Below are 26,874 nucleotides of genomic sequence, written 5' to 3'. Positions count from 1 at the left end.
TAGGTACCTAAAAAACAGGTTCATTTATTGAAAGTGGACAAAATATTATAACATTACACATAATTACACAAAGAACAAATGATTTAGTAAAATGGGCTGGGGAAGCTGGCTTTCATTAATAGCAAAGAGTTTTCTCCTTAATTCACAATACACAAAAAAGGGTGAACTCCAGATGAATTAAAGACAAAAAAGAGAAACTTTTCTTTCTTCTTTTTTTTGTATTATCTTTATTTATTTATTGGATAGAGCCAGAAATTGAGAGGAGAGGAAAGGGGGTGATAGAGTGGAAGAGACAGACACTTGAAACACTGTTTTACCACTCAGAGCATTTTTCCCATGCAGTTGAGGGCTGGGGGACTCAAACCCTGGTCCTTGTGCATTGTAACATGTGCACTCAACCAGGTGTGCCACCACCCAGCCCCCAAATATGTGAAACTTGAAATCTAAAAAGAAAATGTAGAATATTGTTGTGATCTTGGAAATGGAGCACACATTGAGCATGGAATGATCTTGCAAATATGTTAATAACAGAGAACAGAACTTACAACACAATTATCAAAAGCAATCATACTAATACCATGTTTTTTTGTTTGCCTCCAGGGTTATTGCTGGGGATCCGTGTCTGCACTACGAATCCACTGCTCCTTTTTTCCCATTTAGTTGCCCTTGTTGTAGTTGTTATTGTTGTCATAGCTGTTGTTAGATAGGACAGAGAGAAATAGAGGAAGAGAAGAAAGAGAGAGGGAGAGAAAGACACCTGCAGACCTGCTTCACCACCCTTGAAGCGACCCCTTAAAGGTGGGGAGCTGGGGGCTCGAACCAGGATCCTTACGCGGGCCCTTGCACTTTGCACCATGTGCATTTAACCCGCTGCACTACCACCCAGCCCCCAATGCCATGTGTTTTATAGATATACCTATGCAAGGACATATTATATTCAAGTAGCTGTGTTCAGACAATTGGTAAATATGAGGGAATGCTACAAAAGCCTTGCCATAACACAGAGCACAGGTGGCAGAGTAGCAGGAGTCAGATCATATTTTCAACCCCACTATCACTATTTGCTTTCACTAACTGACAATATTGTTTATAGCAGCCCTCTTAGCGCAGTAGGCAGCATGTCAGTCTCATAATCTAAAGGTCCAGAGTGTACTGTTTATTAGAGAATCATTTTGGGGGGCAGAGGGTAAAGAGCATAATGGTTATGCAAACAGACTCATGCCTAAGGCTCCAAAGTCCCAGGTTCAATCCCTCACACCACCATGAGCCAGAGCTTAACAGTGCACTGGTAAAAAATAATAATAATTTTTTTTCATCATTGCAATTGATATTCATCTTGAAGGCAATTACCTAGACAAAAGTGGCCTCCTTTGAAACCAACTTGAGATAAAGGGTTCAGCCCTTCCTTCTTACTTTACTAGTCCCACAATGTCTGAGACCCAGAATCAAGAACCTGAAGGTCCTAAAGACAGCCCAACTGAAGAACTCCATCCCTGAGGTATTCTGATTTGAGACTTGAGGCCACAGGTATAGTGGAACTCTGGCATTTCTCTCTCTCTCTCTCTCTCCCTCCCCCTCCCTGACAATTTTATCTGTCTGAGCTAATCCAAATGACCACTAAACCAGCATTGAAAAGCAAATTAAGGACTTGGCATATATTAATTTATTTAAAAAAAAAACCCAAAAACTTGGGGAGTCGGGCAGTAGCACAGCAGGTTAAGTGCAGGTGGCGCAAAGCGCAAGGACCAGCATAATGATACTGGTTCTAGCCCCTGGCTCCCCACCTGCATGGGAGTTGCTTCACAAGCGGTGAAGCAAGTCTGCAGGTGTCTTTCTCTCCCTCTGTCTTCCCCTCCTCTCCATTTCTCTCTGTCCTATCTAACAACTACAACATCAATAACAATAACAACAACAATAACAAAACAAGGGCAACAAAAGGCAATAAAATAAAATAAACTTTTATTTATTTATTCCCTTTTGTTGCCCTTGTTTATTGTCATTGTTGTTATTGCTGTCATTGTTGTTGGGTAGAACAGAAAGAAATCGAGAAAGGAGGGGAAGACAGAGAGGAAGAGAGAAAGAGAGGCACCTGAAGACCTGCTTCACCGCCTGTGAAGAGACTCCCTGTAGGTGGGGAACCGGGGGCTCTAACCGGGATCCTGATGCCTGTCCGTGTACTTTCCACCATGTGCACTTAACCTGCTGTGCCACCACCCAGCTCCTGGCATATATTAATTTCTAACATATAATGAAAGAAATCAGCAGATCGTTACAAAGCACAAGGACCCAGATTTGAGCCCCTGGGCCCCACCTACAGGAGGAAAGCTTTGCGAGTAGTGAAGCAGGGCTGCAGGTGTCTCTCTGTCTCTCTCCCGCTCTATCACCCCCTTCTCTCACGATTTTTGGCTATCTGTATCCAATATACAAATAAGAATTAAAAAATTAAAAAAAAAGAGAAACCAACAGATTTAATTTACTTTCAGGCTAATAGTGTTTCTTTCAGTAACTATTTAATAAGCACTTGTTCTAGTCTTGGTAAGATAGTCAACATACCTAACTACCTAACCTCAGTATCTTTTTGGGGGGAAAAACTGGCTCTATCTTCTTAAAGTTCTTTTCCTGATTCAAATACCCACCCACCTAGATCAAATGAGACTTTCTGTTGGTAAACTGTAATTCTCTCATTTACTTCCCACATTGTGCACCATTTACCAACTAACTTGTCTTTATATGACCCCCTTTAAAACTTTATATTCTGAGAGGGAAAAAGACTGCCTTATCTTTGAAGGCAGGACCACAGAAGGAAAAAAATGAGCAAGTATATATAAATATAGACAGATAGTTACAAAAATAATAGTCAACCCAAATCTGCAACCTTGGGAGAACTGCTGTAGCTTCCAATGGAGAGATTAGGGATCCAGAACTCTGGTGGTGAGAACGGCGCAGAATTATACCTGGTATCTTATAATTTTATAAATCAATATTAAGTCACTAATAAAGATTTTTTTAAAAGGCTATCTTATCTTCTACAAGCAACCTCAAAATATGTTAACACACACACAAAAAAATATATGTTAACACACGCTCACGACTCCTGAGAGGTGGTTTAGCTCAAAGTGGTTCAGGATTTTAAAAAGAAAGAAAGGTAAAATAACACAATGGTTATGCAAAAGGAGACTACAAAATCCTAGATTCAATTCCCTGAACAAGGGGAGGGGAGGAGAAGGAAGGAGAAGGGAAGGAGATGGGGGGCAGGGCTGAATCTCTGAAATGTCAGGACCCAACAGCAAGAAAAAAAAGATGAAATTACTGGGGCTACAACTAGCTGAAAAGCTTCTACACAGCAAAAGGAACAATTACCAAACTGAAAGATAACTTCCAGAATTAGAAAAGGTATTTATATTCAACATATCAGAATAACCAGATATATAAAGAACTTACAAAACTCAGTAATGGGAGTGGAGAGGGAAACACAAACCCCCTAAAAAGTGTGTGTGGGGGGGGAACTGAGCAAATAACTCCTCCAAAGAAGATCTTCACATGGCCAACAGACATATGAAAAAATGTTCAAAATCACTGATTATCAGATAAATGCAAACCAAAACAGTAATAAGATATAATAAGGACAGTAACTAGTGCTGGCAAGGATGTGGAGAAAAGTACCCACGTCAGGCTGGGGAGATAGATAGCATAATGATTCTGCAAAAACACTCTCATGCCTGAGGCTCTGAGTACCCAGGTCCCCTGCACCACCATATGCCAGAGCTGAGCAGTAATCTGATTAAAAAAAAAAAAAAAAGAAAAAAGGAAAAAAAATGGGAGTCGGGTGGTAGCGCAGCAGGTTAAGTGCAGGTGGCGCAAAGCACAAGGACTGGCTTAAGAATACGGGTTCGAGCTCCCGGCTCCCCACCTGCAGGGGAGTTGCTTCACAGTCGCTTCTATCTTTCTCTCCCCGTCTTCCCATCCTCTCTCCATTTCTCTCTGTCCTATCCAACAATGGCATAAATAACAACAACAACAACAACAGGCAACAAAAGGGAAAATAAATTTTAAAATATTAAAAAAAACCCATACTATATGACCCATCTGTTCTGATAGGCATCTATCCAAAGATCACAAAAACACCTTGAGAAAGATCTGTGCACTCCTATGTTGATGGCAGTGCTATTTGTTATAGTCAACATTAGAGAGAGAGAGGGAGAAAAGCAAGTATCCAACAACATGAATGGTTAAAGAAGCTATAGTATACACAATGGAATATTACACAGCTACAATACGGATGAACCTAGGGGGATCATTAAGATAACCAAGAAGGATGAATATCAGATGGCCTCACTCACAGATGGGTTCTGAAAAACAAATCAAAGGACAAATACAGGGTGATTCCTCAATGGACTATAGTCTATCTAGTCTATCATAGTAGATCGGGGGGGGGGGGCATTCAGAATTGGAAAAGGAAGCCACTAAGAGGTGGTTTGGGTCCTAAGAGCCTATGATGGAATTAGATGACTGTTCAGTTGAGGGTGAAATGTGCTGATTTCTATCTTGGGGGAGGTAGAAATGTGCCAATTGTGACAACAAAAATCTGTAAATCAGCATTTCCTCAATAAAATGACACTGAAAATTAATTTTAACAGGCTGTGATACATACATATGAATACTATTCAGCAGTAAAGAATGATAAAAATAGGGAAGGGGAGAGATAGCATAATGGTTATGCAGAGACTGTCATACATGCCTGAGGCTTTAAAACCTCAGGTTAAATCCCCTGCACCACCAAAAAACAGAGCTGAGCAGTGCTCTAGTAAAAAGAAAAAAAGATAAAAATCTTCTCTTTGCTATAACATAGATGGTTAGAGTCACATTAAGTGAAATTAAACAGGAGAATAAACACCAATCTCACTCACTAAGAGAAGACAAAAGCAAAGAATAATATAGAAGGATGGCAGGAGTCAGGTAGCCCAACGGGTTAAGTGCAGGTGGCGCAAAGCTCAAGGACCAGCATAAGGATCCCGGTTCAAGCCCCCAGCTCCCCACCTGCAGGGGAGTCACTTCACAGGCGGTGAAGCAGGTCTGCAGGTGTCTATCTTTCCCCCTCTCTGTCTTCCCTTCCTCTCTCCATTTCTCTCTGTCCTATCCAACAACAACAATAATGATGACTACAACAATAAAACAAGGGCAACAAAAGGGAATAAATATTTTTAAAAAGAATAATATAGAACCTTATTGGATTATGATTTCTCATAGCAGATAGGAGACTGGGAAGAGGGGCTAGTGAGGGGAGGGACGAGATTCAGTATCCTCTAGGGGAAAAAAGGATGATGCTTTGATGGTGGTGAAATATGCTGACATCCATCTGGAGAAGACATGGCTTATGACAAAAATCCTACAAATAAATCTCAATAAAGTGATATAAAACTGCAAATAAATTTGTTAATGATTCTCAACACCTATCAAAAAAGAATCTATGAACAACTATATGACACTAAGCTAGAGAACCTGGAAGAAATGCACAGTTCCTTAAATACAAATTTCCAAAATTAAACAAAAGGAACTAGAAAATATGAATAGTCCAATCACAGCCAAAGAAATTGACAAAGTTATCAAGAACCTTTCCAACAATAAAAATCCTGCACTGGGAGTCAGGCAGTACCGCAAGGGGTTAAGTACAGGTGGCGCAAAGTGCAAGGACATGTGTAAGGATCCTGGTCCAGCTCCCGGCTCCCTACCTTTTCTCCCCGTCTTCCCTTCCTCTCTGCATTTCTCTCTGCCCTATCCAACAACAAAAACATTAATAATAACTACAACAAAACAAGAGCAACAAAAGGGAATAAATACGGGGAGTCGGGCTGTAGCGCAGCGGGTTAAGAGCATGTGGCACGAAGCGCAAGGACCAGCATAAGGAACCCGGCTCGAGCCCCCAGCTCCCCACCTGCAGAAGTCACTTCAAAAGTGGTAAAGCAGGTCTGCAGGTGTCTATCTTTCTCTCCCCCTCTCTGTCGTCCCCATCTCTCCATTTCTCTCTGTCCAATCCAACAACGACATCAGTAAAACAAAAAGGGCAACAAAAGGGAATAAATAAATAAATAAAATAAATATTAATTATTTATTCCCTTTTGTTGCCCTTGTTTTATTGTTGTAGTTATTATTGTTGTCGTTGTTGTTGAATAGGACAGAGAGAAATGGAGAGGCGGGGAAGACAGAGAAGGGGAGAGAAAGATAGACACCTGCAGACCTGCTTCACCACTTGTGAAACGACTCCCCTGCAGGTTGGGAGCCGGGAACTCGAATCGGGATCCTTAAGCCGGTCCCTGCACTTTGTGCCCCCTGCACTTGACCTGCTGCGCTATAGCCCAACTCCCAAGATTTTTAAAAATTTGTGTGTTTTTAAAAAAGGGAATAAATAAATATTTATAAACCTAATCAACGCAACTAGTACCACCCTCAGCATGCTTCACTTCAGACTTTGTCCAGAGACGGTCAGGCATGGAATGTCAACCCTTCAGCCTCATTACTCCTCTCCGTGTGTTACAAACTCCTCGAGAGGCTGCTTCTGTCACGTATTTCTCATCTTACAGAGAAATTCCTATCACCCGCCCAAGCTGGTTTCCGCCCAGGAAGATCTACCTGCGAACAAGCCCTGGCCCTCTCAACTTACATTGAGAATGGATTCCAGAAGAATTTAAAGACGGGTGCAGTCTTTGTTGATCTCACAGCAGCCTATGACACGGTCTGGCACCGTGGTCTCCTAGTCAAGATCTCAAGATGCCTGCCTCCATGGGTGGCCAACACTATATAGTTTCTTCTCCAAAACAGAAGATTCCGGGTGCATCTGGGTGACAAGTCTAGCAGATGGAGACTTGTCTCAAGTGGCCTCCCCCAGGGCTCTGTTCTGGCTCCTACGCTATTTAATATTTACATCAATGACCTCCCAGAAACTTCTTCAAGGAAGTTCATCTACGCTGATGACATCTGCTGTGCAACTCAGGCATCCAAGTTCGACATCCTCGAGGAAACACTCACGAAAGACATGTCTCTGATATCTGATTACTGTAAAAAATGGCGACTAATCCCTAGCACTGCAAAAATGGTATCATCTGTTTTCCATCTACACCATGCCTCGGCCTCACGTGAGCTTAATGTGCAGCTTGGCGATACGAGAATCCGGCATGAAGCCCAGCTAGTCTATCTTGGCGTTACTCTCGATCGCACTCTGTCATTTCACGAACATCTCATAAAAACTGCAGCAAAGGTGGGCGTGAGGAATAACACCATTGCAAGACTGGCCAGCTCCTCATGGGGCGCGAGCGCTTCCACACTGCGATCATCATCTCTGGCATTATGCTATTCCACTGCAGAATACTGTGCCCCAGTATAGTTCCGTAGCCCCCATGTCCACTTGGTCGATTCCAAATTATATTCCTCCATGAGGATCATTTCTGGAACCATCCATTCCACCCCGGTTCCATGGCTGCCAGTTCTTAGCAACATCGCCCCGCCAGATATTCGTCGGGATGCGGCATCATCTAAGTTCATTTCCCACGTCTACGCTCGACCGGACCTGCCAATAGACGCGGATATCTTCGCCCACCCTGTCCAACGCTTGACGTCTCGTCACCCAATCTGGTCCCCTATGCCTACACTGAACTTCTCTGTTCCAGACTCTTGGAAACAGAGTTGGCAGTCAGCTGAGGTAAAGAACAAACACCTCATCACAGACCCCTGCAAGCGTCAACCCGGCTTTGACCTAGCACGTTATGATTGGGCCCTCCTCAATCGCTATCGAATAGGCCATGGCCGGTGCGCCGCTATGTTCCATTGCTGGGGAGCCAGAGACTGGGGACCTGAACTGCCCCTGCGGCTCCAGACAGACTATGACCCACATAGTCAACGACTGCCACCTCTCCAGATTCAAAGGAGGTCTCGAAACTTTACATCAGGCTCAACCTGATGCTGTTGACTGGCTACGGAAGAAGGGCAAACGCTAGAAGAAGCCTCATTACTCAGGTGAGACCTTTTCTTTCATAGGATTCTCTAATTCCATTTCAGGTGGTTCACTTCCTAACAAAGTCCCAAAATCTAAATATAGACCAGGCCCCGTGAGATAGGGCATATGTTCACATGTATCCATAAACTAGGGCAAAATATATACCTAAAAGCAAAAGTGCACAATAGTCTGCAGTGAATCAGTATATGCAGCAAGCAAGTAGAAAGACCTAAAAAGACACTATAAAGTTCATAATGAAAGTGTTTACTTAGACTTGGACACCCTCCTCACCTATTTCCTATTATACTTCCTTCACTCACTCCAAAGCTAACCATATCAAAGTAAGGACTACAAAAGCTGAATAAGGGCAAGAGACTGGCATACTTTAATGATGACTCTTTAGTCACTATCAGGCCACCCACCCCATCAGCTGGGGCCCTAGTCAGGGAATCCTGAGATTCCTAAACAGACATGATGGGCCTAGACCTCCAATAAATCCCTCTCTCCATTGTTACTGGTCATCTCTATCAAGAACAATAGACCTCTTTGTGGGCCCCCCCCTAGGACTCTGCCCTCAACCTGGATCAACCATGGTAGAGAATGTTCTATCCTCTGAAGGGAGGCTGGACAACATACTCTATGCTACACCTGAGAAAGATGGGTCCTGAAATTGGGGCAGCTTGGAATGTTCCTACTCATGACCACAGAATGTGAGCTCAGATCTCCAGGAATGCAGAGGTCACATAGGCCTCTAAGCTGAATATGGGCCCCAGATCACATCAAATTGATGGGGTTTACAGTCAACAATCAACAATATTTATACCTCTTTCCCATATCTGGGAGCTACTCACTTCCCTGATCCAGCTTTCTGGTCCTTTTTCCAGCCATGACATCATCTCCCCAGACAATAACTTGGATCCACCTGCATATCAGATGTCAGGCTCAGGGGAAAAAAACAAAAAAAAACAAAAAAAAACAACCTAGTATAAACATGGGCCCTTTGGAATATATTAACTCTTTTTAGCCACCAGGTTCCAGATGCTAGCATGATGCCGACCAGACTTCCCTGGACAGACAACCCCACCAATGTGTCCTGGAGTCCCACTTCCCCAGAACCCCAGCCCACTAGAGAAAGAAAGAGACAGGCTGGGAGTATGGATTGACCTGCCAGGGAAGTAATTACAGAAGCCAGACCTTCTACCTTCTGCATTCCACAATGACTTTGGGTCCATACTCCCAGAGGGTTAAATAATAGGAAAGCTGGGAGTCAGGCGGTAGTGCAACGGGTTAAGTGCAAAGTGCAAGGACTGGTGTAAGGATCCCGGTTCAAGTCCCCACTCCCCACCTGCAGGGGAGTCGCTTCACAGGTGGTGAAGCAGGTCTGCAGGTGTCTTTCTCTCCCCCTCTCTGTCTTCCCCTCCTCTCTCCATTTCTCTCTGTCCTATCCAACAACAACAATGATAACAACAATAAAGCAACAAGGGCAACAAAAGGGAATAAATAAATAAATATTTTAAAAAATAGGAAAGCTATCAGGGGAGGGGATGGGATATGGAGTTCTGGTGGTGGGAATTGTACCCCTCTTATCCTATGGTTTTTGTCAGTGTTTCCTTTTTATGAATTTTTTTTTTTTTAAGTCCTGGACCAGGGCGGGGGAGATAGCATAATAGTTATGCAAACAGACTTTCATGCCTGAGGCTCCAAAGTTGCAGGTTCAATCCCACCGCACCACCATAAGCCAGAGCTGAGCAGTGCTCTGGTGTTTCTCTCTCTCTGCATCTCTCTCAAAAATAAAATTAGAAAAATATATATTAAAAAAAGGTCCTGGACCAGATGGTTTTACAAATGAATTTTACAAAACCTCCCAGGAAGAGTTAATACCACTACTTGAAGACACAGGAATACTCCCTTCCACTTTCTATGAAGCCAACTTCTCGCTGATACCAAAAGCAGAGACAACAAAAAAATAAAACTAAGGAAGGGGTCGGGTGGTAGAGCAGGGGTTAAGCACACATGGCACAAAGCCCAAGAACCAGTGTATGTATCTTGGTTCAAGCTCGGGGCTCCCCACCTGTGGGGGGGGGGAACCTCACAGACAATGAAGCAGGTCTGCAGGTGCCTATCTTTCTCTCCCCCTCCATCATGATTCACCACATCAATAACATGATCCATATAATATATAACATGATCAAAAACATGAAGCAAGACCAAACAGAAGCAAGACCAAAAACCACATGATTACATATCAATAGAAACAGAGAAAGCCTTTGGCAAAATCCAACATCCCTTCATGATTAAAACATTACAAAACATAGGAATAGATGGGGAATTCCTTAACCTAATCGAGTCCATATACAGCAACTCTATAACCAACATCATATTCAATGATAAAAAACTAGAAGCATTCTCCCTCAGATCAGGTAATAGACAGGGCTGCCTACTATCACCATTACTCAACACAGTGCTGGAAGTTCTTGCCATAGCAATCAGGCAAGAGCAAGGAATTAAAGGGATACAGATTGAAAAAGAAGTCAAACTGTCATTTTTTGCAGATGTCATATTTGCAGATGATATGATAGATACATAGAAAAACCTAAATAATACAGCAGGAATATCAGGTAATATAGTAAGGCTTCAAAATTAACATACAAAAGTCAGTGGCATTCCTCTATGCAAACACTAAGTCAGAAGAAATCAACCCCTTTTACTATAAGAATAAACAAAATAAGTGAAAGATTTGTATATTGAAAATTACGAGGCACTATTCAAGGGAAAAAAGAGACACAAAGAAATGGAAAGATATTCTGCGTTCATGGGTTGGAAGGATTAGCATTATCAAAATGAGTATATTGCCCAGAGCCATATACAAATTAAATGCAATCCCCATCAAGGATTCACCCAATTTTTTAGGAGAATAGGACAAAAGCTACAAATGTTTATCTGGAACCAGAAAATACCTAGAGTTATCAATCTTGGGAAGAACAGAACTGGAGGCATCACACTCCCAGATCTCAAAATGTGTTATATGGCCATTGTCTTATCTTTCTGTCCCCGTCTTCCCCTCTTCTATTTCTCCCTGTCCTATCCAAGAACTATGACATCAACAACAATAATAACTACAACAATAAAAAACAAGGGCAACAAAAGAGAAAATAAATAAGTGAAAAAGAAAAATAGGAAGGGAAAACACAAAGCAGAACTTGGATGGAGATGGTGTACTGCACCAAAGTAAGACCCTGGAGTAGGTGGGAGTGTTCATGTCCTGGAACATGATGGCAGAGGAAGACCTGGGGGGCGGGGGGTTAGATTATGTGGAAAACTGAGAAATATTATACATATACAAACTACTGTGGACTGTAAACCATTAATCCCCCCAATAAAGAAAAAAAAATGGAAAGAAAAAAAAAAAAAAAACGAGTACTATACCAGAAAAAGTAGAATATAAGATCAATGCACAAGGGGGTCGGGCGGTGGCGCAGTGGGTTAAGCGCATGTGACGCAAAGCGCAGGAACCGGCGTAAGGATCCCGGTTTGAGCCGCCGGCTCCCCACCTGCAGGGGAGTCGCTTCACAGGCGGTGAAGCAGGTCTGCGGGTGTCTGTCTTTCTCTCCCCTTCTCTGTCTTCCCCTCCTCTCTCCATTTCTCTCTGTCCTATCCAACAACGAATTGCGTCAACAAGGGCAATAATAATAACCACAACGAAGCTACAACAAGGGCAACAAAAGGGGGAAAAAAAAATGGCCTCCAGGAGCGGTGGATTCATGGTGCAGGCACCCAGCCCAGCAATAACCCTGGAGGAGGAAAAAATAAAAAAAAAAGATCAATGCACAAAAACTAACTGCATTTCAAAACAATAGCAAAGAATAATCTGAAAATAAAATAAAAAGAATTCCACTTGTAAGAGCATCAAAAAGAACAAGTGTAGAGAATAAATCTAACACAAGTACAAGAATTGTACAATAAAACTACATTAAAGAGAAAAAGGTTAATCCATATATGTAAAACCATATATGGTTGGAAAGACATCCTGTGTTCACAGATGTTCACACTGTTAAGAATGGCAATAGCTTTCAAAGTGATCTACAGATTCTAGAAAATACTTATCAAAAATCCCAGTTGCCCTTAATGCAAAAATTACAGACCCTAAAATTCAAGTAAAAAAAAAAACAATGCTAGAACATCCCAAGTAACCTTGCAAAAGACCCAAAACTAGAGGATTCAATTTCTCAATTTCAAAACAACAGTCAAGAAATTAAGACTGGGGGCCAGGCAGTAGCGCAACAGGTTAAGCGCATATAGTACCAAGTTCAAGGACCTGAGCAAGGATCCTGTTTGAGACCCTAACTCGCCACCTTCGGTGGATGAGGGTGGGGGATCCGCTTCACAAGGTCTTGGCAGTCATATTTTTCCTTTTATTTATTTTTGATATAGAGAGAAAGATATCTGCAGTACTGCTTTACCACTCATGGCTTTCCCCCTGCAGGTGGGGACAAAAGGCTCAAACTAGGGTCTGTGGGCATGGTAACATGTGCACTCTGCTGGGTGAGCCAACTCAATTAAAAGCAAACAACAAAAAGAACAAACAACATGCATGTATTTATACTGTACTGAAGCAAAGAACTCTGGAAAAAGTGGGGAAGGGATGGGGGCGGTGCTTTGAGGTCTTGGTGCATGCTAACAGAAAAGGATTTAAGTTTGGGATATTTTGCAGATATATATCACAGGGGGCTGAGAAGCTATACCCATTTATCAACAATTATACTGTAAGTCACTAAACCATCCCAAATGATTTTTAAAATGTTAATTTATTAGTGAAGGGTGGGGGGAGAACCAGAATATTACTTTGGCACATGCAACGTTGGGGATCAAATTTGGGACCTCATACTTAAGAGCCTAACACTTTAATACACTGTGCCACTTCCTGGCAGCAGTAATCCAATTTTTAAGTGGGAACAGAACTCAAAAGACAGGTCTCCTGGTCCAGGAGGTGGCACATTGGATTCTCAACCATGAGGTCCCGAGTTCGGTCCACATGTACCAGAGTGATGTCTGGTTCTTTCTCTCCTTTCACATGAATAAATAAATTCATTTAAAAAAAGGGGGGGGGGAGTCGAGTGGTAGCACAGCGGGTTAAGCGCACATGGCGCAAAGCACAACGACAGGCAGAAGGATCCCGGTTCCAGGCCCTGGCTCCCCACCTGCAGGAGGTCGATTCACAGGCGGTGAAGCAGGTCTGCAGGTGCCTATCTTTCTCTCCACCTCTGTCTTCCCCTCCTCTCTCCATTTCTCTTTCCTATACAACAACAATAAAACAACAAGGGCAACAAAAGGGAATAAATAAATAAATATTAAAAAAAAAAAAAAAACACACATCTCCAAAGAGAGTTATACAGGTGACTGGGTGGTGGTGCAGTGGCCCATCTGGTGAAGTACACATAGTAAAAGGGGTAAGAAACAGCACAAGGATCCCGGTTCAAGCACTGGCTCCACCAGCAGGAGAGAAGCTTCACAAGTAGTGAAGCAGGTCTGCAGGTGTCTATCTTTCTCTCTCCTCTATCTTCCCTTCCCCTCTCAATTTATCTCTGTCCTATCCAAATAATAGAAAAAAAATGGCTACAGTGGATTCATAGTGCAGGCACCGAGCCCAAGCAATAACCCTGGAGGCAAAAAAAAAAAAAAGTTATGTATATGGCCAATAACAACACGAAAAAAAATGTCATCATTAATGATCAGGGAAATGCAAATCAAAATCATTATGAGATACCACTGTACAATTACTAGGGTGATTATAATAAACAAGTATTGGCAAGGATGGAAGAAATTAGAACACACAGTTGCTAGGGAAACTAAAATGGTGCAGGCTCTTTAGAAGATGATTTGGCATTTTCTCAAGATGAAGCTAGCATCTGATCCAACAATTCCATTCCTAGGTATGTATCCCAGAGAAATGGAAATATGTCTACACAAAATCTGCATAGAAATATATATATATATATATATATGCATTATTCATAAAAGTCCCAAAGCGGGGGTCTGTAAGGTAGTGCAATGGATAAAGCTTGGACTCTTATGCATGAAGTTCAACCTCTGGCATCCTGTGTGCTACAGTGATGCTCTGCTTTGCTTTATTTCCCCACCACCTACTAACCCCTATTAATAAGTAAATCTTTAAAAAAATCATGATCCTGCATGTACAAACTATTGTATTTACTGTTGAATGTAAAACATTAATTCCCCAATAAAGAAATAAAAAAAAAATTAAAAAATCATGATCCTACTTCCAGAAATTATGCCCTTGTAATTCCATAATTAGGTAAGCTATGACAAAAATCACTAGTAAAAAAATAATAATAATGTTTAAAAAGGCAAACAAACAACAAGAACAAAAAGTCATTCCAGAGCTGGAAGCCCTGGCAAAGAACAACAACAACAAAAATTTTATTACATGCTAGAAAAATGGTTATAACTTGGGAACATTCCTCTAAATCAGTGGCAAACAGAATGCCACATGTTATATGACTGTTTTGATGAAATGTCCAAAATAGGGAAAATATAAATACCAAAATATTAGTGGTTGTCAGGGACTGGCAGAGGAGGGTGAAATAATGGGAGTTTGTGCTAGTAAATTTCAGATCTTCATTTTGGAAAGACGACAATATTCTGAAATTAGATAATGTTGATGGTTGCACAAATCTGTAAACATATTAAAAGTCATGGGGACTGGGTGGTGGTGTGCACTTGGTTAAGCACAGACATCACCATGTGCAAGGATCCAGGTTCAAGTCCCTGCTCCCCACCTACTGGGAGGACGTTTCATAAGCAGTGAAGCAGGGCTGCAGGTGTCTATCTTTCTTTCTCTTTCCCTCTATTATCTCCCCTCCCATCTCAATTTCTCAAATTTTCTAAAGGAAAAAACTGTCAGCCACGAGCAGTGGATTCCTAGTGCCAGCACTGAGCCACAGCAAGAACCTCGGTGGGGGGAGGAGGGAATCATTAAGGTGGGGAGTGGAGGTCTGAACTCAGGTCCTTACACCTGGTAATGCGTGCACTCAACCAGGGAAGCGGCAACCCAGCCCCTGGCACCCCTACCATATGAATTTTTTAGATTTATTTATTATAATACATGTGACGAAAGTAGTGCCAGGGATTGACTCTGTGGCCTCCAGGTTGAGGGAGTGGTTCTCAGGCATACTAGTTGGTCCTAACAAGCTAAGCTGTCCCCAGTACCAGACACATGAATTTTATTTCAACAAAGGTTTTTAAAACCCTACACTTGGAGCTGGGAGATACCTCACTCCATAGAGTACGAACTTTACCATGAACCAAGACCCAGGTTCATGTCTCTATTTACCACACAGAAGCACCCACACAAGGGAAGCTTCTCAAGTGGTAGCAGATTGGTGCTGTGATCCCTATCCTCTCTGTCTCACTCTCCATCTCTCGATCCTTCTTGTCTCTAAAAATTAGTCCACCAGGAGCAAAGATGCAAGCAGATGCAGTGCCCCATTGATAACCCTGGTGGGGAAAAAAAAAAAAAAATCTACAGTTGAGATTTGTATATTTCAATATATATAAAAATTTACATAAAAGATATTTAAAATAGTAAATATAGGGCAGGGGTAGATAGCATAATGGTTATGCAAAGAGACTCTCATGTCTGAGGCTTTTCCCAGGTTCAATCCCCTATACCACCATAAGCCCCAGCTGAGTAGTGCTCTGGTAATAAAGTAAAATAATTAACTAATTAATTATTTAATTATTTTTTAAAAAAGTAAATATAATGAAGTAGGTAGAGATGAAGCATGGATATAAAAAATATTAACTATACTACTGGTTTACTCTATTTTTCAATTTTTTCCTTAAATTTTTAACTGATATAAAAAGATTAAAAGGAAATCTAAAAAATAATATAGTAAACTCACTTTCCTAACATCAATTTTTACTTTTTTGACAATGTAAACAACCTTTATATCTTTTTTTCTTTTTGCCTCCAGGGTTATTGCTGAGGCTCAGTGCCTGGACCAAGAATCTATAGCTCCTGGAGGCTATTCTTTTCCCTTCTGTTGCCCTTGTTTCACTGTTGTTGTGGTTGTTATTATTGTTGTTATTTATGTCATTGTTGATGGGGAAGACAGAGAGGGGGAGAGAAAGATAGACACCCGCAGACCTACTTCACCGCTCGTGAAGCGACCCCCCTGCAGGTGGGGAGCTGAGGGCTCAAACCGGGATCCTTACACTGGGCTTTGTGCTTTGTGGTCTGACCCCCACAACCTTATATCTTTAAAAGACCAGGGATGTTGCAGACTTCATTATTTTATTTTATTTTTGCAATGTATAAACTAAGAAATTGTGTAACAAAAATGAGTACTTCATCTTAAAAATGTATAAAGTGTGTGGGCTCACTTGGATAGCGTGCTGCTTTGCCATGTGCATGACCCAGGTTAAAACACCATCCCCAGCACATTAAGGAAAACTTCAGTGCTATGGTCTACTTCACTCTTTCTTTGCCTCTCTACCCCTAATGGGGGGTGGGGGTGGGGGGAGGCTGATGAGAAAGCTCAGCCTGACAGCACAGTATTTGCATGACTGAAGTCTTAGGTTCAACCCTAGACAGCCATATTCCAAAGCTGAGCAGTATTCTCGTCTCTCTTTCTCTTCCCTGGCATTACTTTTTTTTTTTTTTTTAATAAAACAGACAGAGAGACAGTGAAAGCAACCACAGCATAACTTCCCTCATTATGGTGGAAGACAGGCTCAAACCTAGGTTGTTCAAATAGCAAAGCAGTACAGGATTCAAGTGAACTATTTCACAAGCCTCCCCCATTAAATATATATATATATATATATATATATAATCATTGCCAACAGGGTTATCACTGGGGCTTGGTGCCAGCACTATAAATCCACAGCTCCTGGTGGTTATTTTTTCCATTTTTCTATTTTATTTTATTTAACAGGAGGAGGGGTAGATAGAGAGGAAGAAAGCAGACAGGCTTCACCTCTCAGAAGTGTCCTCCCTGCAGGTGGGGAGTGGGGGGCTTGAACCTGAATCCTTGTGCATAGTGATACATATGCTTAATGGAGCATGCCACTGCCCAGCACCATAGAAAAATATATATATAGGAGCCAGGTGGTGGCACACTTGGTTAAGCGCTCATATTACAGTGCACAAGGACGCAGGTTCAAGCTCCTGGTCCCCACCTGCAGGGTAAAAGCTTCACAAGTGGTGAAGCAGGGCTGCAGGTATCTCTATGCAATAATAAAGATTAAAATTTTTAAAAATATACATATATTTTTAAATTTTATTTAATTATTATTATTGCATAGAGACAGAGAGAAATTGAGAGGGGGAGGGGAGACTGAGACAGAGAGAGAGAGATACCTGCAGTTCTACTTCACTCGTGAAGCTTTCCCCTGCAGGTGAGGACTAGGGGTTTGAACCTGAGTCCTTGCTCACTGTGTGCACTTAACCAGGTGCGCCACAGCCTGGCCCTAAAAATGATTTTTAACAGTTTTTAAAATATTTATTTATTCCCTTTTGTTGTTTTATTGTTGTTATTGATGCAGTGGCTGGATAGGACAGAGAGAAATGGAGAGAGGAGAGGAAAACAGAGGGGGGGAGAGAAAGACACCTGCAGACCTGCTTCATCACTTGTGAAGCGACTGCCCAGCAAGTGGGAAGCTGGGGCCTCAAACCGGATCCTTATGCTGGTCCTGGCACTTTGCGCCACATGTGCTTAACCCATTGCGCTACCACCTGACTCCTGAAAATAATTTTTAAAATTATTTTATTTATGTATTGAAATAGAGACAGAAACTGAGGGGTATGGGGGAGACAGAGAAGAGAGAAAGAGAGACATCTGTAGCACTGCTTCACTACTCATGAAGTTTCCCTGCAGGTATGGACCCGGAGCTTAAATCCTCCTGCATCATAGCATGCGCACTCAGTCAAGTGCACCACCACCCTACCCCAACAAATTAATTTTTAAAAGTAAATAAATCGGGGTCAGGTGGTGGTGCACCTGGTTAAGTGTACACATTACAGTGCACAAGGACCTAGGTTCAAGTCCCCAGTCCCCACCTGCAAAGAGAAAGCTTCACCAACAGTGAAGCAGTGCTCTCCCTCTCTTTCCCCCTCCCCTCTAAATTTCTCCCTGTCCTATCAAATAAAATAAAGTTAAAAATATTTTTTAAAAAAAGGGGGGGGGCAGGCCATAGCACAGTGGTTTAAGCGAACATGATGCGAAGCACAGGGAGCTGCCTAAGGATACCAGTTCCAGCCCCCCGGCTCCCCACCTGCAGGGAGGTCACTTCACAAGCGGTGAAGCAGGTCTGCAGGTGTCTTACCTTTCTCTCCCCATCCTCTCTCGATTTCTCTCCTCCTCATCCAACAACAACAATGGCAACAAATAACAATAACAAAGGCAACAAAATGGGAAAAACTCCTCCAGGAGCAGTGGATTTGTAGTGCAGGCACTGAACCCCAGCAATAACCCTGGAGGGAGAAAAAAAAAAGTAAATAAATCCAGGCTGAGGAGATAGCATAATGGTTTAGTGCCTGTGATTCTCATGTCCCAGGTTCAATTCCCAGCACCACCAATAAACCGAGTAGTGCTCTGGTTAAAAAATAAATAATAAACCCAGCCTCTTTTTTAAAAAATAAAATAAAAGAAGTGGGGCCAGTGGTGGCACACCCCCAGTTTGGGCCCCTGGTCCCCACCTGCAGGGGGAAATCTTCACAAGTGGCGAAGCAGAGATGCAGGTGTCTCTTTCCTTCTGTATCTCCCTCTCCCCTCTCAATCTCTAGCTGTCTCTTTCCAGTAAATAAATAAAGATAAATAAGTAAATAAAAAGCAACTTGCCTTTGAAAAACAGTATGAAGAAAACAGGAATTTCTTCAATGCTAACTAACATGTCCTTGGTTTTGAGTTCTTGTGATCTCTAGTTAATGAGTTAGCAATTTCTATTAGGGGATGGGTGGTGGCATACCTGGTTGAGTGCACATGCTACAAGGCACAAGGACCCAGGTTTGAGTCCCCGGTACCCACCATAAACTAGAGCAGAGCAGTGTTATGGAGGATGCCTCTCCCTAATAAAATAAAATATTTTTAATTATCCTGAGAAACAGGTGAAACAAAGCATAAAAATACCAAGCAAGGAATATCATTCAAGTAAGTTTAGACTAAAGTAGTGGTTATAGTTTACTTTCAGAACAAACAAACTATGGATACTGGCCATAGCAACAACCACTCAAGAGGTAAATTTTCCTATCTGTTAAAATCACTACACTGCTATTTCCCTAAAGTCAAATGCCAAGATTATGTCAAAAGATGAGAAAAACAAATCATTCTTTTAGTCAAAGCTCTAACGAAAGGATATATTTACAATTCATGACAGCAAGCAGTTTATGACCCACAGCAAAATACACAAAATAAAATCCCTTTCCCAACTGAGCTCTGAGGCTACAAGCATAATTAAAAATGTATTTTGTTTCATCTAGGAACAAAAATGTTCCCAGATGATTTCTTTTTTTGTCCATATTTAAAACTCTGTTATTTCATTGATATGTACAGACTTCTGTTAATGCTCATTAACACGAGTATGCAGTACTAGGAAGCAGGTGCATTCTTAACTCAAATATCTTAAAATATTTTTAGCGTTTAAAAAATTGAAAATGAGATTTAGAATGTGAATTCAAATATATATCTTATAATCAGAAATATAATTAAAACAAAAATTTCACCTTGGTGGTCCAGGAGATGGCACAGTGGATGAAGCGTTGGCCTCTCAAGCCTGAGGTCCCCAGTTCACACCCCAGCTCATTTACCAGAGTGATGTCTGGTTCTCTTTCTCTTCCTTTCTCATTAGTAAATAAGTAAAAAACCTTTGTTTAAAAAAAAATTCACCTTGTATTCCCTCTCAAACGATCACTGCAAATGCTGAAAACTGTGAATGATATTCCAAATTAAGAATAGGATATCATGTTGACAATCCTTTTTGAAATTACTGGGCATGTAGACATGTAGAGCTGTTAGTCAAAATGCTCCCATGTAAAGCATTTTTTCAAACCTTTGAAGAAGGTCATGTAAGAATTAAGGCGATTTTACTTTGCCCACATATTTTCAAATTCACTGCCCCCTCCCAAAAAAAAGAATTATGGAGCACAAACACATGGAAATTAAAACCATCCTGCAGCCAGGGTATATACAACCTGAAAGGGAAAGTCACTCCCAGAGCATCTGGAGTCATTAAGTCAGGCACTATTTACATAGATCTCCTTCCGTACTGACTTCAGATGGTGCTCTCTTACATGCTATATACAGGCCTACCTAGGTTTTCACGTTTGCTATATAAAATGGGCCCTGTCCTAAACCCAAGTTAGATGCTTTATGCTTTGCCCATTGTTCACAAAAACCTTCACTGATCCTCAAGTCACCCTAAGAAATCCATCTGTTCTCTCGAGTTGCTTCCAAAGAAAAATTCTAGCAACCAGATTGTAAACTGGAGAGTTAAGAATTCTGGCATTACCGATTTCTGTTAAGTGAACTTGACAAATTAGTTTAAAAAAAAAAAATCAAAAACACCTTCCATCATTATTACCTCAGCTGTAAGAAATGAATACAGTAATATAAATCTACATCATCTGAGCTGGGATCTGAGTTACATTTAAGTAAATAGAAGACTGTCTGGTGTTCCCCAAATATCAGGGTACAGGGTCCGAACCCCTTTCTCCACCTCATACTTTCCCTCCCACTCTCCCCCCCCTTAAACTTCCAGGGTTTCTCCCAGGTTCCACTCAGTGTCTCCCTACTCCAGTCTGCCCTTCCATCCATCCTACCCCCCACACGTCAGTTGCAAACAATTCCACTGCCCTCCGGGTCGGGTCCGAGCCGCGACTGCCCGTCGCGCCCCCGCAGGTCCCAGGCAGCCCCCGACTCAGCACCCCGCACCCCCCCAGCCCCCTGCCGTCACCAGGTTCACCCAGCCCTTCCAACCGGCTCCCTGCCTCAGGTTCCTTCCTGCCCCTCCAAACACAGCTGCCCCGCCTCAACGTCTCATCTGTGCCTCCAAGCGACTTCCCCAACGCTGGGCTTGGCTTCTGCCCACCCTATTTTCTCCAGCACCCAACGAACGACTCCCTTCGGACCGTTCTTTTCAGCACACACAGAAATGCAAGACACCCACATACACACACACTGGAGCTCCCACCCCCACCTCGGTCCTCCATCTTTCCCTTTTCTATTTGCTTCCTTTCTTCCTCCTCCCCAACCCCCCACCTTCCCGGAAGAGTCGGTTCCCAGACCAAGGTCTCTCACCTCATTCGGTCACTTCAGTGGTGCCAACCGCTTCATACAGGAAAAAAGCAACCAATCACGTCCCTGTGGGCACTTCCCCTGCGAATTCGCGCACTTACTGGACACCCGCCCCACAGGGCACCCCGCACATGCACACGCACAAACCGAGGTCCTGGAGACAAGAGTTGGGGGGGCGTAGAACAAGCGTTCTTACACCGGCCTCAAATACAGCCCACTTCGCTACAGCCCTTCGCCATTTTGGTTTCCCGCGGACTGCCGGTGCATTCTGGGAATGCGGAGGGACTCGGGTGCCGAATGGCAGCTCTCCAGAGCCGCGAAGGGGCGGAGACTGCGAGACGAGCGCGGAAGAACACCTCTGCCTGCGTCCACGGCCGAAGCTGAACAAAGAGGAACTCTTTAACGTCTCTGTGGGCCAAGTACTTCCGCCGTCGACACTAACACAATAGTGTGTCTTGCGCTCTTGGCCGTATGTTGTCCTGCCTTCTCTCATATAAAGAGCGTTGTGTGCATCCCTTACTGTGCATATCCAATTGCCCAAACATAGGACTGTGTTTTCTGCATCTTGCGGTGCCGCTATCAATTCCGTGGAGAAAACCTTAGATAAACCTGTTTCTTCTATCTTCACTCTCAGGCCTGCTATTCCAAATTCTATCAGCGTGGGAGGAGACTCTATATGTGAGAATTAAATTTTATTGGACAATTACTGTCCAGCCCCAAATCTCCTGCTAATGGGAATTGTTTATACAGAAGATTTTTCAGACTTTCCCTCTCCACCCTTTGGTGGGGTGGAGGGCTTAAGTGTGATAAAAATCTGAAAAATAATCCCCTGCAGAAACATTTATTTGGGAATATAGCATTTTTCATTCTAGGGCAGAACCTTCAACCTGTCAGTATTCTGCTGCCGATAGGGGTCCCAAGTGACAAACTGAGAGTGCACTGCATTGCATGCTTGTCTCTTTGACACTGATATATACAAACCAGGTCCCTCAGTAGCCACGTGTGGTACCTTTGTTTATGACTTTGTCAAAATGTTTTTGAAATCGTGTTAAGTACTTGTCTCACATTACATGATGAAGTTAATTAATACCATGAGCTTTGCTCTCACTGAAAAAGTACATCATGTAACCTAAAATTGACTTATTCATATTTCTTTTTTAAAATAATTTTTATTAGGGAATTATTGGATCACAGTGCAGCTGCTGGCACATGGATACAATCTCTCATTACCCCCATGGAAGTACTCTGCAGAGCACTGTCACCCACAGTTTGGATCCTTTCTCATCATCTTGAAACAAGACTTTGCTCATATTTCTTTTTTTTTCTTTCTTTTTTTTATATTTCTTTTTTAACACTTCTTTAATTTTTATTTTATTGTTTTATTTCCGTGTTATCTTTGCTCTTTCATTTGATAGAGACAGTCAGAAATTGAGAGGAATGGAGAGATAGAGAGGGAGAGAGACAGAAAGACGCCTGCAGCACTGCTTCACCACTCGAAAAGCTTGCTCCCTGCAGGTACGGACCAGGGGCTGAACCCAGGTCCTTGCACATTATACCTCGGGCACTCAACCAGCTGCACCACCACCCAGTCCCGACTTTGCTCATATTTCTAAATGGGTTCCCTCAACCTGTAATGTCAGGATTTGGTAAATAAGTGTATTCATTTTAACCACCTCATTTGATATTTCAAGTATCTTAGTTATACTTTTTTTTAGCATTTATTTATTTTCCCTTTTGTTGCCCTTGTTTTATTGTTGTGGTTATTATTATTGTTGTTATTGATGTCATCGTTGTTGGATAGGACAGAGAGAAATGGATAGAGGAGGGGAAGACAGAGAGAGAGGAAGAGAAAGACACCTACATACCTGATTCACCACTTGTAAAGCGACTGCCATGCAGGTGAGAAGCCAGGGGCTCCAACCAGGATCCTTCTGCTGGTCCTTGGGTTTTGCACCAGGTGCACTTAACCGGCTGCACTACCGTCCGACTCCATAGTTATACTTTTTCATACCTTTGCTTCTCTAATAGTTATAATAAAATTTAAATCTGCTGCCTTTCATGTTTCACTCTAAATTATTTTATAATGTAGTTTATTATAAATTAGTCTTCATTGTCTTTCACACGTTTTGGTTGAAAAAAGTTCTATTTTAAAAATGGCTAAAGGGGGGTCGGGCAGTAGTCAGGATTAAGCTACAGTGAGAAGTGCAAGGACCCGCCCCTGGCTCCCCACCCACAATGGGGGTTGCTTAGCAAGCATGAAGCAGGTCTGCAGGTGTCTTTCTCTCCCCATCTCTGTCTTCCCCTCCTCTCTCAATTTCTCTCTGTCCCGTACAACAGCAATGGTAAAAAAAAAAAAAAAAAAAAAAAAAAAAAAAAAAATGACTGCCAGGAGCAGTGGATTCGTAGTACAGGCATCCAACCCCAGAGATAATCCTGGAGATATAAAGAAAAAAAAAATGTGGTTACAAGATCTGTAAAGATAATACTCAAATAGTTGTATTTATCATACAGCCTTATCAATAGAACATCCGTTTTGGAGAACATTTGGGCTAAGTTCTCAAGGTTTCTGTTAGGTGGTCATCAAGGCCCAATAATCTGTGTAATACCTCAGAGACAAATTCAGAAATGTGAATAATCTTCCTAGGATGTAGTTTAGCGGTGGAGGGCATGTTTCTCATGTATGAGGCCCTGGGTTCAAAGAAGGGTGGAACAAGAAGGAAGTAGAAAAGGAAGGAAGGAAAGAAGGAAGGTAGGAAAGGAAAGAAGGGAAGGAGAGAGGAAGGAAGGAAGGAAGGAAGGAAAGGAGGGAAAGACGGGATATTCTTCCTTAAAACCTAAGGGCCAGTAGACAAATGACTGTATGAAGAAGTGGTATATATACACAATGATTGAATACTACTCAACTAGAAAAAAAGGAAGGAAGGAAAGGCTGTGAAGTGCCTGCCCCTCTCCCATCCTCTCTCTCTCTCTCTCTGAGTTTTATTTGTTTGTTTGTTTGTTTGTTTATATATTTCTCCAGAACACTGCTCAACTCTGGCTTATGGTGATGCAGGAGATTGATCCTGGGACCCTGGAGCCTCAGGCATGAGAGTCTCTTTGCATAACCATTATGCTATCCCCACTCTCCACTCTACCCCCTTCAGAATTTATTTTAAGATAGAGACAGATTCAGCAAGATAAAGTGAATAGAGACTACAACACCCAAGCTCCTTTCAGTGCAATGGGGGCCAGGATCAAACCTGGATCACACATACAGCACTACAGCACACTATCCAAGTGAGCTAATTCTCTGGCTAAATAAGTAAATAAATAAATAAATACATTTAAGATGAAATTCTGTCATGTGTGATAATGTAAATGGACCCAAAGTATGTTAATGCTATGTGAAATAAATCAGAGGATGGCAAACATTATTTCTTCTTTTTTAAAGATGTATTATTGATAAATGAGAGAGAGAGAATCAAAGCATCATTCTGGCACATATGATGCCCTGGGTTCAAGTCAAGACTTCAAGCTTGAGAATGCAAAAATGTATCCACTGCACCTCCTCCCAAATGACATATAATTTTACTTCTATGTGGTATATTAAATAAAATAACAAAGGTGAAACGGGTCTGCAGGTGTCTATCTTTCTCTCCCCCTCTCTGTCTTCCCCTCCTTTCTTGATTTCTCTCTGTCCTATCCAACAACAATAGCTATGATGACAACTATAACAAGTGCAACAACAAGGGCAACAAAATGGGGAAAATGGTCTCCAGGAGCAGTGGATTCATAGTGCAGGCACCGAACTCCAACGATAACCCTGGAGGCAAAAACAGAACAAAACAAACTGCCTTTCTCACCTTAACTCAAAAAATGTCCTGACTTGCAGTGCTATTTCAATGAATGCCAGACTTTTTTGAGAAGGGAAAGGTGATAAATACACTGCAAAAAGTTGTCACCAAATTAAGCCTTATTTTTTTTTTCATTTTACTTCTACATAATGCTTCATCTTCAACATTAACAAAAATAAATTAATGTAAGGTCAGTTTGCCCTATCATCCTGGCATCTAAAAATTTAAACACACAAATAGAAGAGTAAAATACTTTGATGTTCAGTTCAGAAATTTAGAACAGTTACATGATTTAAGATGACTGGTCAAAGCAGTTAGAAATCTACATAGTAGGCAGTTGGTTAATTTGCTTTGGAGTAGTGACAGAACATACAGAGAAGAAAAAAAAAACTTTCCCTAATTTAGGGGGAAAGCAATCATAGGGTAGTTCAAACCTCTAACATCTGCTTGACTTATCCACTTAGAACTAAGATAAATTTCCATTTCTTTTGAATAACTCCCTCTCTTTCCTTGAGTTTCAAAATAATTGGTAATCAGTCATATTCCCAAGTACAATCAGAGTGTAACAGCTTGTTGAATGAAATATTAATAAAGTAAAAAAGGCAGTCTAAATTTCAAATTGAAAATAAAATCTACTCAAAGGGGAATCAGGCGGTAGCACAGCAGGTTAAGTGCATGTGGCATAAAGCGCAACCCTTCAGCTTCATTACTCGGGTGAGACCTTTCCTTTCATAGTATACTCTAATTTCATCTCAGGTGGTTCACTTTCTAACAAAGTCCCAAAACCTAGATATACACCAGTTTCTGTGAGAGACAGCACATGTTCACACGTATCCATAAACTACTGCAAAATATATACCTGAAAGCAGAAGTACACTAGAGTTTGCAGTGAGTACCCCCCTAACACTTCCTCTCCACTATTCCAAGCTTTGGGTCCATGATTGCTCAACAATTTGTTTGGCTTTGTATGTTAACTCTCTTTTCAGTCACCAGGTTCCAGATGCCATCAGGATGCTGGTCAGGCTTCCCTGGATTGAAGACCCCACCAATGTGTCCTGGAGCTCAGCTTCCCCAGAGACACACCCTACTAGGGAAAGAGAGAGGCAGACTGGGAGTATGGACCGATCAGTCAACGCCCATGTTCAGCGGGGAAGCAATTACAGAAGCCAGACCTTCTACCTTCTGCAACCCACAATGACCCTGGGTCCATGCTCCCAGAGGGATAGAGAATGGGAAAGCTATCAGGGGAGGGGGTGGGTTATGGAGATTGGGTGGTGGGAATTGTGTGGAGTTGTACCCCTCCTACCCTGTGGTTTTGTTAATTAATCCTTTCTTAAATTAAAAAAAAAAAAAGCGCAAGGACAGGTGTAAGGACCCCTGGCTCCTCACCTGCAGGGAGTCTCTTCACAAGCGGTGAAGCAGGTCAGCAGGTGTCCTTCTCTCCCCTTCTCTGTCTTCCCCTCCTCTCTCCATTTCTCTCTGTCCAACAACGACAATAGCAATAACAACAACAATAACTACAAGGGCAACAAAAGGGAATAAATTAATAAAGTCTTTTAAAAAAATCTAGTCAAGTATCACATTCAGTTTTCAAATCATTTACTAATATGACAACAGTTTTGGCTTCAGTTACTCCTGCACACACTCACACCACAACAGGCACCCCGCTACTGATCTGTTTTGCAAATCAAGGCCATATAAGCAGAAAGGGCATTCTCTAAGGCAAACTTTAAATAGATTT

General features: G+C 42.0%; 1 protein-coding gene and 1 long non-coding RNA gene across 7 annotated transcripts in view; one reads left to right on the top strand and one right to left on the bottom strand.

Annotated features, from left to right (window-relative positions):
• Positions 1 to 21,557, bottom strand: part of MTF2 (metal response element binding transcription factor 2) — a 57,931-nt gene extending 36,374 nt beyond the window's left edge. For 2 of the 6 annotated variants that reach the window (XM_007533270.2, XM_007533271.2), the window contains exon 1: positions 21,304 to 21,557. In XM_007533270.2, coding sequence (XP_007533332.1) covers positions 21,304 to 21,308 — 5 coding nt within the window. In that variant the 5' untranslated portion in view covers positions 21,309 to 21,557. Of the gene's footprint in view, positions 1 to 18,334; positions 18,483 to 21,303 lie in introns of those variants that run through there. The other 4 variants (XM_060202074.1, XM_060202076.1, XM_060202075.1 and 1 more) reach the window with 3 other exon arrangements.
• LOC132541418 (uncharacterized) overlaps positions 21,541 to 26,874 on the top strand; it is a 51,213-nt gene continuing 45,879 nt past the window's right edge. The window contains exon 1 of the long non-coding RNA XR_009552614.1: positions 21,541 to 21,748. This is a non-coding gene — a long non-coding RNA (uncharacterized LOC132541418). The remainder of the gene's footprint in view (positions 21,749 to 26,874) is intronic.

This window comes from Erinaceus europaeus, chromosome 11 (assembly GCF_950295315.1).
Source record: "Erinaceus europaeus chromosome 11, mEriEur2.1, whole genome shotgun sequence".
Lineage (NCBI taxonomy): Eukaryota > Metazoa > Chordata > Mammalia > Eulipotyphla > Erinaceidae > Erinaceus > Erinaceus europaeus.
This window is presented reverse-complemented; position numbering and strand designations above follow the sequence as displayed.